Genomic DNA, 9,992 nt, shown 5'->3' with positions numbered 1-9,992 from the left:
TTTCAAATGGGGACAGTAATCGCAGACCTGCCCGCTTCTGAGAGCGATGATCAAAATAACACCAGGCAGCAAAACCACAGGAATAGTGGCTGGCCCTGCCACACCAGATTGGGTAACCCCTTCCGGCACAGCCTCCAGCAACTCCCCGCAAACTGTCCGGTGGAACCTGGGGGTTATCACCGCCCCAGTCTGGGCGTGGCTTCTGCTGTTTCTCCCGCCGAGTTCCAGCACACTTCCTGTGTGCTAGGTGGGGACTGTCCCCATTACTGTTTGCTCAGTTATTCCCCCACAAGGCAGGGTGGAGGGCACCGGTGACCCTAGTTCAGAGATGAGTGCTGAGTGCTCAGTCAGCCTCCGGGGGGTCATCCACCACGACCTGAACCTTGTCCACCCAGGAGCTCTCTACCTAGAAATCTGACCTGGAGGGAGTCCGGGAGGGGGGGCCAGTGGAGAGTCCCTTGGGTTTGAGAAAAGAGTGGGCTCTGGACAGTGGTGGGAGCCATTCCTGGCTGGGAGAAGCCTGGGAAGGTGGGCAGTGAAAGCGAGCTGGAAGGCAGAAAGGAAGGAGAAGGCCCTCCTGGAGGGGAGGACAGGTGGGCCAAGCCAGGATGTCCACACAGAGTCATTACCTCAGGCTGGGTCTTGGCACAAGCACCTCAGCATGGAGAATCAGCCCTGCCCAGTCCCTGCCTCTCCCGGCCAACACTACTCCCGCCTCCCCCCACCCCACGCGAGCTCCAGCTTGCTGTATTTGCGTGATCCCAGGCCCAACTTGAAAGTCACCTCCTCCATGGAGCCTTCTAGGATTGAGCCTTGTTGGAGCACGTGGCACTTTCTATTGCCATGTACATTTGCCAGTCCGTCCCCGGCTCTAGGGCCCCTCTCTGTGCTCACTCTGTGCCCAGCACCAGCACGCAGCCTGCGGCATAGAGGAGGGGTCTGGAAAACCAGGAAGGGGACCGGGCAGAGAGGCAGAAAAACCACTGGAGCTCATTAGAGATGACAGGGCCCTGAAGGAGGTGGAGAGGGAGAAAAAGCAAGGGCAGGATCGCGGGGCCTCCCACGGCGTCCCAGCAGACAGAAAGCGGCCAAGAGGGCTCTGAAATAAGTCGCTGGGGCGGGACGTGAGTGGAGCCTGCTCCTGAGCGCTTTCTATAGGCCAGGCGCCGGGCCGACTTGGCTCAAGTGCCAATGACGGGAGGCGGGATGTTGAGAAATACCGCCAGGGCGGGCAGCTTCAAGTGATGGGACCCACCCACCAAGTTTTTGTACTCTCCCGCCTTGCGAGCCCAGCGCAGCCCGCAGGGGCTCCCGGCGGATAAGGGGCGGGGCTCGCAGCCCGCGGCCCGCAGCCCTGCGGGGTCAGACCCTGGACCCAGACGCCGTGTCGCCAGCCCGGGTGCCCGGTGGGGAGGTGCAGGGCCGGACCCCAGAGCAGCGCCCAGCCGCGGCGCCTCTCACCTGCCCTCCCGCGCCCTGCGCCCCCGCAGGAAGGGCGGGCCTCGGTGCAGAGAGGAGAAACTGCCAGAGGTCGGGGAGAAAAGAGTACGGAGGGGAGAGGCGGCGACCAGAGGGTGGGGAGCTACGGTTCCTGTCATGTGACCCCCTCCCCTCGACTCTCTCGCAGCCCTGCCCGGCGTGGCGGGAGCCAGTCGGAGGACGGTCTCCTCCCGGGACTTGGTCTCTGGGCCCCAGGTGAGTGAGTGCAGAGCTGGGGGAGGGGGGTGAGGAGGCGGATCGTCAGAGGAATGGGAGAGAGAATTGAGGCCCAGAAGCTGCTGGTGGTTGGCCGGGGGAGGGGTGAGAACCGCAGCTGAGCGCCGAGGGGCCCCTTCCTTCCTCCTTTTCCCACCGCTGGTGCTGTAGCCACGCCCCCCCATCTGGGTTCCTTGGGGAACCCTGGCGGACCCAGTCCCCGGAGCTGGACCACCAGCTGGACCACCAGGTAGAAGACAGAGGAGGTCCCAGCAGTTCCAGATTCGAGGTGCAGCTGCAAATGCTGAATCCTGGGAACTGTTGGGGTTCGGGGCCGGAACTATTTCGGTCCCAGTGGGAGAATCAGCACGTGGACTTGTCTCTTGCCAAAGGGTGCTGGTGAAGGCCCGTGGCCCCTGGGAGCAGGTTGGAGTAGGGCAGAGCTGGCCTTGTGGCCCCACCGTACTTACCGGTGGCCACATCTGGCATTGGCTTCCTTTGTGACATCCCATCTTTCCAAGCCCTTTGGACTCATTTCTCCCCATTTGACAGATGGGAACACTGAGGCCATATGTTGCTTTGAGATGTGGCTGGACACTGAGCCAGATCCCCTCCAACAGGATTTCTCTTCATCACTGACCATGCCAGGGCCAAGACTGTGAGGCTCCCTCAACAACAACCCCACATCTCTCCCAGGAAGTGGCGCATTGCTGCCCCAACTTCCACCCCACCGCAGAGATGCAGAGGCAGTGGTCGGTGCAGGCCCCTGGGGAGCCAGAAGCCGAGCCAGGGGGCGAGGAGCTATGGGAGCAGGAGATGGCGCGGCTGTGCCTCTCCCAGCAGCCGGTGCGGGTGCTGCCCTACGCCATGGTGGACAAGCGTTTTATCCGGTGGGTGCCGGCGAACCCTGCGGAACACAGCGGAGGCCGAGCGGTGGGGGTGGGGTGGGGGAATGCACCTGTTGGACGGGGGCGGGTTGGAAGCAGCAGCCCTGGAAACCCTTTGGCCCAGGGTGCTGCTCTGCCTGGACAGGTGGGCATGCTGGCTGACTCAGGGCACCCCCCTCCCCATCACCACCCCATCCCAGGCAGCTGCGGGAGCCCGAGGGAGTGAAGACCTCCTGCTGGCAGCAGTGGCGTCGCAGGCGGCAGACTGCGGGCCGGCGACTGGGGGAGGCAGTTCGGCGGCTGACCCGGGGCTGTGGGCTCTGGGAGGGGGCTCTCTACGAGATCGGCGGTATGACCTGAACCCCAATCCCCACCTCCCTCTTCCCTTCTGGAGTCTCAGCGTCTAGTTTAGAAACCAGAAGAGGGCATCACCCCCCCCCCTTGCCGTTGCACCGTTTCCCCCCACCAGTCACCCCCCAATCACGTGGCTTTGAGGTCACACATCCGCCTCTGCCCCAAGAGCCAGCCCCCCAAAACGTTGATGGACAATGGCGCACCCTCGTGGCTGTTAGAGGTACTGCTAGGCAAGCCTCCGGAACTGGCCATCGAACTGAGATCCTGGGGAGGCTAGTCACCCACACCCCTTCTGGGTTGGTCAGCCCTAACCCCGCAGCCCTAGGATGACCACTCGGGCTCGCGGCTAGGCCCCTCCTGACTCCCCTGCTGTTCCCCGCAGGCCTCTTTGGCACTGGAATCCAGTCCTATTTCACCTTCCTTCGCTTCCTGCTGCTACTTAACCTGCTGACCCTGCTTCTGACCAGCAGCTTCGTCCTGCTGCCCCTGGTCTGGCTCCGGCCCCCTGACCCAGGACCAGCTCTGAACTTCAGTGAGTGCCCGGCCCATGGAGAGAACAGTTCCCCTGAGCCCACCTGAACCCTGGGGGCTGGTCCAGCATTCACGTGCTGGGACAGCCCCAACCCTCTGTGTCCCAGCCCTGGGCATCAACCTGCTTGGGTCCAGCCCTGAGACTCTCCCTGACCTTACCGTTTGCATGACATGCCCTCAGGACCCTGCTCAGGCCTTCTGGGATTGGGGGCTATGGAGTAGGAGGGGCAGAGCCTCCCCTATGCCTTGGGGACCCTCCCCTATGGGACCCTCTCTTCTTGACAGCTCTCCAGTGTCCTGGTAGTGGCCACCTACCCCAGACCGGTGTTTCCAAGTTCAACAATCTACTCTGGAATGTTTTTACCGGCAGGGTGAGTGAGTCTGTCCTGGCCAAGGAGCAGGGAGGCTGGAGGACCTGGGGGTATGGCCTCAGGAGACCCCAGTCTAAGATGACCACCATCCGTCCAAGGGCATGCTGGCGTATAGGGGGACAGTCCTTCATAGACAGGCTGTCTGGGTCAGCAGCGGAGTCACGAGAGAGGCTGCGGCCACTGTGCACCGTCCAGGCCCATGCATGTGCCCATAACCCTCAGAGCCCACGTGGGGTGGGAGTATGAAGGACAAGAAGCGAAAAGTGTCCAGGCTTCTGGGATAGGCACCACCCTACCCTCATCCCTGGAAGCCACTGAGTGGTTCCTGTGTGGACTGCCGTGTTCCAGTTCTGGCTTTTTCTTCCAAGCTGTGTGTCTTTGGGCAAGTTGCCTAACCCCTCTGGGCCTCTGTGAAATGAGGATATTCTTATTCTCTACCCGAAGGAGTTATTGTGAGGGTTAATGTGCAAGAAAACAGTCAGCACACAGCCTGGCTCCGTTATCGTTGTCTGACACCCGCAGGCCTTCAACAACACCTATCTCTTTTACGGAGCGTACTGGTCGGGGCCCGAGAGCAGCTCGACATACAGCATCCGCCTGGCCTACCTCCTGAGCCCACTGGCCTGCCTGCTCCTCTGCTTCTGCGGGATTCTGCGGCGGTGAGGGCAGAGCCCCTTTTCCAGGGGGTCTCTCCTGATCATTCCTCCTCAGTGCGGTACCCCCAGGCTGGTGGGGAGTCCCCGCAGACAGACTGCAGGCCCAGAACTCTGCATTGCCAGCTGCAGACCTCAGGGGCAGAGCCACCACTCCTCTATCCCCACCCCACTCCCCAGCCAGGCCGAGGTCCGAGCCTGCCCCTGGGGCTGCCCGGGGCTGCCCACCCCAGAGCAGGGCTGAGCCCAGGCTGAGCCCTGCCCGCCACCGCCCCCTCCAGGATGGTGAAGGGGCTGCCACAGAAGATGTTCCTGGGCCAGGACTACCGGTCGCCTCTCAGTGCCAAGGTCTTCTCGTCCTGGGACTTCTGCATCCGGGGGCAGGAGGCCGCCACCATCAAGAGGCATGAGATCAGCAATGAATTCAAGGTGTGCGTGAGGACGTGCATGAATGTGAGATGTGAGTGTAAGTGTGAATGAGTGTGAGAGCACATGGGAATGTGTGTATGAGTGTGTGGCTTGCGTGTGGGAATGTGAGAGTGTGTGCACACAAGATTTTCCAGCTTGGGGGAGGTGGGGTGCTGGGCCATGTTGGGGTGTGAGCACTCACCTGTATGGTGCTAGGGTGGGGGGCTCTGGATGAAACCAGCCTGTCCCCCCGCTCCCCGTCATCACCCCAACTTTGCCTAGGGCTTGCAGCCTGTCTCCCCACACACACCAACCTGGGGCTGTTTGCTGGCCCTGCCCCCCCATCCACCTGGGCCAGCCCTAACCCGCCCCTGCCCTGCCTCCCGACAGATGGAGCTGGAGGAGGGGCGTCACTTGCTGCTGCTGCAGCAGCAGACCCGAGCTCAGAGGGCCTGCCACCTGCTCACCTACCTGCGGGTCAACGTCCTCATCGGGCTCCTGGTGGTTGGAGCCATCAGCGCCATCTTCTGGGCCACCAAGTACTCGCAGGACAACAAGGAGGTGCATTTATTTCATCCCGGCCAGCTCTGGGGGAGGGGGTGGGACGGTCCCACTTTGCAGAAGGAGAAACTGAGACTCCAAGAGGGTAAAGCCATTTGCCCAAGGTCACGACCGAGTCAGACCGTCTCTGCCCGTGGCTGCTCCCCCACCGCCATGCTGTCACTGGGAATAGTCCGGGGGCTCCCGGAGGCCTGCCCTGCCTCAGAGCAACACTTGAAGGGGTCGTAGGGGATGGGCGAGCTGCTGGGGGCCCTTCAGCCCATGGCACCCCCTTACCTGCTTCTCCCCACAGGAGTCCTTGTTTCTGCTGCTCCAGTACCTGCCCCCTGGGGTCATCGCACTGGTCAACTTTCTGGGTCCCCTGCTGTTCGTTTTCCTGGTCCAGCTGGAGAACTATCCTCCCAACACTGAGGTCAACCTCACCCTTATCTGGTGAGTGCCACCTGTCTTGATTATCGCCTGGCACTAGGGGCCCCGAGCAAGGAAGGGCAGGCAGCCGCCCTCACACACAGTCTTGGGGGGCCCCGTCCAAGGTTCTTCAATCCCCACCATCTAAAGCAAGCCAGTGACTGTTTTTTCGGGGACACAGAGTACCACAGTCACCCCCCTAGGAACACAGCTCCCTCCCATGTGCCCTGAGGGTTTATAACCCTCACCTTGATAACCCTCATGTGACCTGTGAAGTTAAGACCATCCTCATCACCATTGGATAGATGAGGAAACTGAGGTTTGAAAGGGTCAAGTGTCTCAGTCAAGGGAATCTCCCCATGCCTGCCGAGTGCAGGTTCACACTCAAGCCCCACTCCACCCCCAGGCTCTGCTCTGTCTCCCCTCTCAGGACTCGGGTCCTGCCTTGGACCCAGCCACAGGCCCCCTAGTCTCCCAACTCCCACTCAGGTTCTCTGCCACCCACCCCTCATCAGCAGGGCCTGCTTTTCCTCAGCCTTCCCTGGCGCGGAAGCTGCCCACAGCCCATTCCGAGTCCCTCCAAGGTAGACTGTGTTTTGTTTGAAACTTTATTATTGGAACAGGTAATAAAACGTACACATAGGTAATCAGTTCAGTTCAGTTCAGTTGCTCAGTCGTGTCCACCTCTTTGCGACCCCATGGACGGCAGCACACCAGGCTTCCCTGTCCATCACCAACTCCCAGAGCTTACTCAAACTCACATCCATCAAGTCGGTGATGCCATCCAACCATCTCATCCTCTGTCATACCCTTCTCCTCCTGCCTTCAATCTTTCCCAGCATCAGGGTCTTTTCAAATGAGTCAGTTCTTCATATCATGTGGCCAAGTATTGGAACTTCAGCATCAGTCCTTCCAATGAATATTCAAGACTGACTTCCTTTAGGATGGACTGGTTGGATCTCCTTGCAGTCCAAGGGACTCTCAAGAGTCTTCTCCAACACCACAGTTCAAAAGCATCAATTCTTTGGTGCTCAGCTTTCTTTATAGTCCAACTCTCACATTCATACATGACTGTGGAAAAAACTACAGCTTTGACTACACATAGCACGTGCAATTCAAAATTCTTAAAGGATCAAAGATAAAAATAAGCCCCTACCCACCCTTGCCTTCCTCAACAGAAAAACCGCTGTTTCCACCAGCCTCTTGCCATGCATCAGCATTCAAAGTCCACACTTTGTGAGACTTCCCGGCGGTCCAGTGGTTAAGACTCCCTGCTTCTAAAGCAGGTTCAGTCACAGAGTGCAGACAAAAAGTAAAAAAAGGAAGCCCACACTTGTATACAACATGCAGTGGTGGTTTGGGGGTGGGCCACCCTCCCTGTGTGATCCAGTTATATATGATTCAGGAGTATATGCACGCACGTTTGTGGTATATGGACAGTGTAAGTAGGGTGTTCAGTCGCATCCAACTCTTTGCGACCTCATGGACTATAGCCCGAGAGTCTCCTCTGTCTGTAGGATTCTCCAGGCAAGAATACTGGAGTGGGTTGCCATTTACTTCTCCAGGGTATCTTCCCGACCCAGGGATTGAACCCGTGTCTCCTGCATTGCAGGCAGATTATTTGCCCACTAAGCCACCTGGGAATAGGCCTTAGAAGAATGATCTCACCTGCATTAATGATATAAAGGGCCGTATGTGCCTCCTGTGACTCTCCAAGCTGGGTGTTGTGGGAAGGATGGCTGAGACCATGCACTGTTTCCCATACTGATCTAAACAGAACCATTCTCCTGGGAGTTGTCTTTGGAACACACTTTAGGAAACATTGCCACGAATGGAGCAGGTTGGAAGGAAGCTGGGCCCTGGGTTTAGAGGGGGCCGGTCCCAGGAAAAAACTTCAGGTTGTGCAGATGTCAGCCACACCTGTGTCCTGGGTAGATGTGCCCTGTACCTGGGCTCCTCCCCTGACACAGTCTCCGCCCCCACCCCAACCCCCAGGTGTGTGGTGCTCAAGCTGGCCAGCCTGGGAATATTCTCCTTCTCACTGGGCCAGACTGTGCTGTGCATCGGCAGAAACAAGACCAGCTGTGAGTCCTACGGCTACAACGCCTGTGACTACCAGGTGGCTGGTGGCTCCATCCGGGCCTCTCCCTTTGTCCTCTGCAAAGCCCACCTCTCTGATCTCCTTGCCCCTCTCTGGTCTCACCTTTGTGAGAGGCTGTGGGCAGAGCCAAGCACTCGGGCAGTCACCTCCAGGGAGTGCGATTTGCATCACACTGCCCTGTGCAGAGGAGGCAATTCCGACTGGTTGCTTGTCTTATTCTCCAGGCCTGGATTTTAACTTAGCCAATCATATCAGACTCCAGGCGCAGCTCCTACACTTCGGGGTTCCCCCATCGGGTGGGCGAGGGGTGGTTGGGACCAAGGGTAGTGACGGATGCACCCTCTGACCAGTGCTGGGAGAACTCCGTGGGGGAGGAGCTATACAAACTCAGCATCTTCAACTTTCTTCTCACCGTGGCCTTCGCCTTCCTTGTCAGCCTGCCTAGGAGGTGAGCCACGTGGGGACACCACGGGGGCGGTGTGGGCCTGTCTGGGGGGCTGGCCAGTGGCCACGGCCAAGGCTGTGAGCAGTTCTACACTCGTGTGTCCCGTGTGACTGCGTGTGTGCAACAGTCCAGGGCCCGGACCAGCGAGGTCCACACACTCCTCCCGGGTGGTGGGGACCTGTTCCCTCCCTCCCCCAGGATGTTGGTGGAGCGGTTCTCAGGCCGGTTCTGGGTTTGGCTGGACCGAGAGGAGTTCCTGGTGCCCAAGAACGTGCTGGACATCGTGGAGGGGCAGACGGTCACCTGGATGGGCCTCTTCTACTGCCCCCTGCTGCCCCTGCTCAACAGCGTCTTCATCTTCCTCACCTTCTACATCAAGAAGGTGAGGGCCCGGGGGGCGGGACGGTGCAGGGGTGCACCTGCGTGGGTGCCTTGAGCGCCACCGGCAGGGCAGCCTTCACATCCTGCGGCTACCCGGCCAGTCACTTCCGGTCTGCGGACTACGCTGACCGGTCACTTCCGGTCTGCACACTGCGCTGACGACGCCCCCCTGTGTCCTTGTTCCCCCTCCCCCCAGTACACCCTGCTGAGGAACTCCAGGGCGTCCCCTCGGCGATTCCGCGCCTCCAGCTCCATCTTCTTCTTCCAGCTGGTGCTCCTCCTGGGCCTGCTCCTGGCCGCCGCGCCCCTGGGCTATGTGGTCAGCAGGTGAGCGGAGCAGACGGCCCGAGGCGGCCGGGCCGGCGGCTCCTCGCCACGGCACTGATCCTGGCCCTCCTCTGGCTGTCTCTCTCCCAGCATCCGCTCCTCCTGGGACTGTGGCCTCTTCGCCAACTACTCGGCCCCCTGGCAGGTGGTCCCTGAGCTGGTGGCCCTCTGGCTCCCACTTTCCAGCCAGCGCATCCTCCACTACCTGGGCTCCCACGCTTTCAGCTTCCCGCTCCTCACCCTGCTCAGGTGACTTTCAGGGCAGCGGGGGGCCGAGGGAACGGGTACCTGGGAGGGGAGGGTCCTTTCGTCCATGGGAACCCCAGACAGTCTCAAGGGATCCAGGAACCAGACAAGGAGAGCCAGGGATGGAGAGGGGTCAGGTCTGGTGGCCTGGAGGTTCCCCGGTGCCCCGGGCAAGCCTCCTCACATCCTCACCTGTAAAAGCCCCTGAAGTGACCACTGGGGCAGTATGGGGCCTGGCGCAGACGCGCTGTGAGCCTGCCGTGAGGAGGAGAGGGGCTGAGCGACCCGCGGGAGGAAGGAGTTGAGAGAGAAAGCCGTGTCTGGGGTCCTGGAAGAGAGAGGCGCCCCGGGGGGTGTTTTCTGAGAGACAGAGGCAGGGAAGGAGGAAGTCGGGGGCTGACAAACTTTGCCTCCCCTTCTCTCCAAAGCCTTGTCCTGACCGTGTGCGTCTCCCAGTCCCAGGCCAGTGCCAGAGCCATCCGGAGACTGCGGAAGCAGCTGGTGTGGGTAAGTGTTCGCAGGACTGGGGAGGGGCCACGGGGACTGCTGGCGAGCCCCTGTTGGGGCCGCGGGCCGCCGATAAGAGCGGGGAAGATGATGAGAGAGGGAGCCAGGGCCTAAGTC

The 9,992-nt window shown here is 60.4% G+C and overlaps 1 protein-coding gene across 24 annotated transcripts in view; it reads left to right on the top strand.

The window, feature by feature from the left end:
* Nucleotides 1-6: 6 nt before the first annotated feature.
* The window catches only part of TMC8 (transmembrane channel like 8), a 26,491-nt gene continuing 16,505 nt past the window's right edge, over nt 7-9,992 (top strand). For 16 of the 24 annotated variants that reach the window (XR_011492447.1, XR_011492449.1, XR_011492452.1 and 13 more), the window contains exons 1-16: nt 7-247; nt 1,628-1,695; nt 2,344-2,585; nt 2,783-2,931; nt 3,319-3,468; nt 3,753-3,838; nt 4,361-4,497; nt 4,773-4,920; nt 5,290-5,460; nt 5,753-5,892; nt 7,864-7,987; nt 8,320-8,417; nt 8,613-8,796; nt 8,992-9,122; nt 9,213-9,371; nt 9,797-9,875. Coding sequence is in view for 10 of the 24 variants with exons in the window: in XM_070479892.1 (XP_070335993.1) it covers nt 7-247; nt 1,628-1,695; nt 2,344-2,585; nt 2,783-2,931; nt 3,319-3,468; nt 3,753-3,838; nt 4,361-4,497; nt 4,773-4,920; nt 5,290-5,460; nt 5,753-5,892; nt 7,864-7,987; nt 8,320-8,417; nt 8,613-8,796; nt 8,992-9,122; nt 9,213-9,371; nt 9,797-9,875 (2,307 nt within the window). In the remaining 14 variants the exon portion in view is untranslated. Of the gene's footprint in view, nt 248-1,319; nt 1,696-2,247; nt 2,586-2,782; nt 2,932-3,318; nt 3,469-3,752; nt 3,839-4,360; nt 4,498-4,772; nt 4,921-5,289; nt 5,461-5,752; nt 5,893-7,863; nt 7,988-8,319; nt 8,418-8,612; nt 8,797-8,991; nt 9,123-9,212; nt 9,372-9,796; nt 9,876-9,992 lie in introns of those variants that run through there. The other 8 variants (XM_020889011.2, XM_070479890.1, XM_070479895.1 and 5 more) reach the window with 8 other exon arrangements.

Source organism: Odocoileus virginianus, chromosome 17 (assembly GCF_023699985.2).
Source record: "Odocoileus virginianus isolate 20LAN1187 ecotype Illinois chromosome 17, Ovbor_1.2, whole genome shotgun sequence".
Lineage (NCBI taxonomy): Eukaryota > Metazoa > Chordata > Mammalia > Artiodactyla > Cervidae > Odocoileus > Odocoileus virginianus.
Note: the sequence above shows the minus strand (reverse complement) of the source record. Positions and strands in the feature narration are given on the sequence as shown.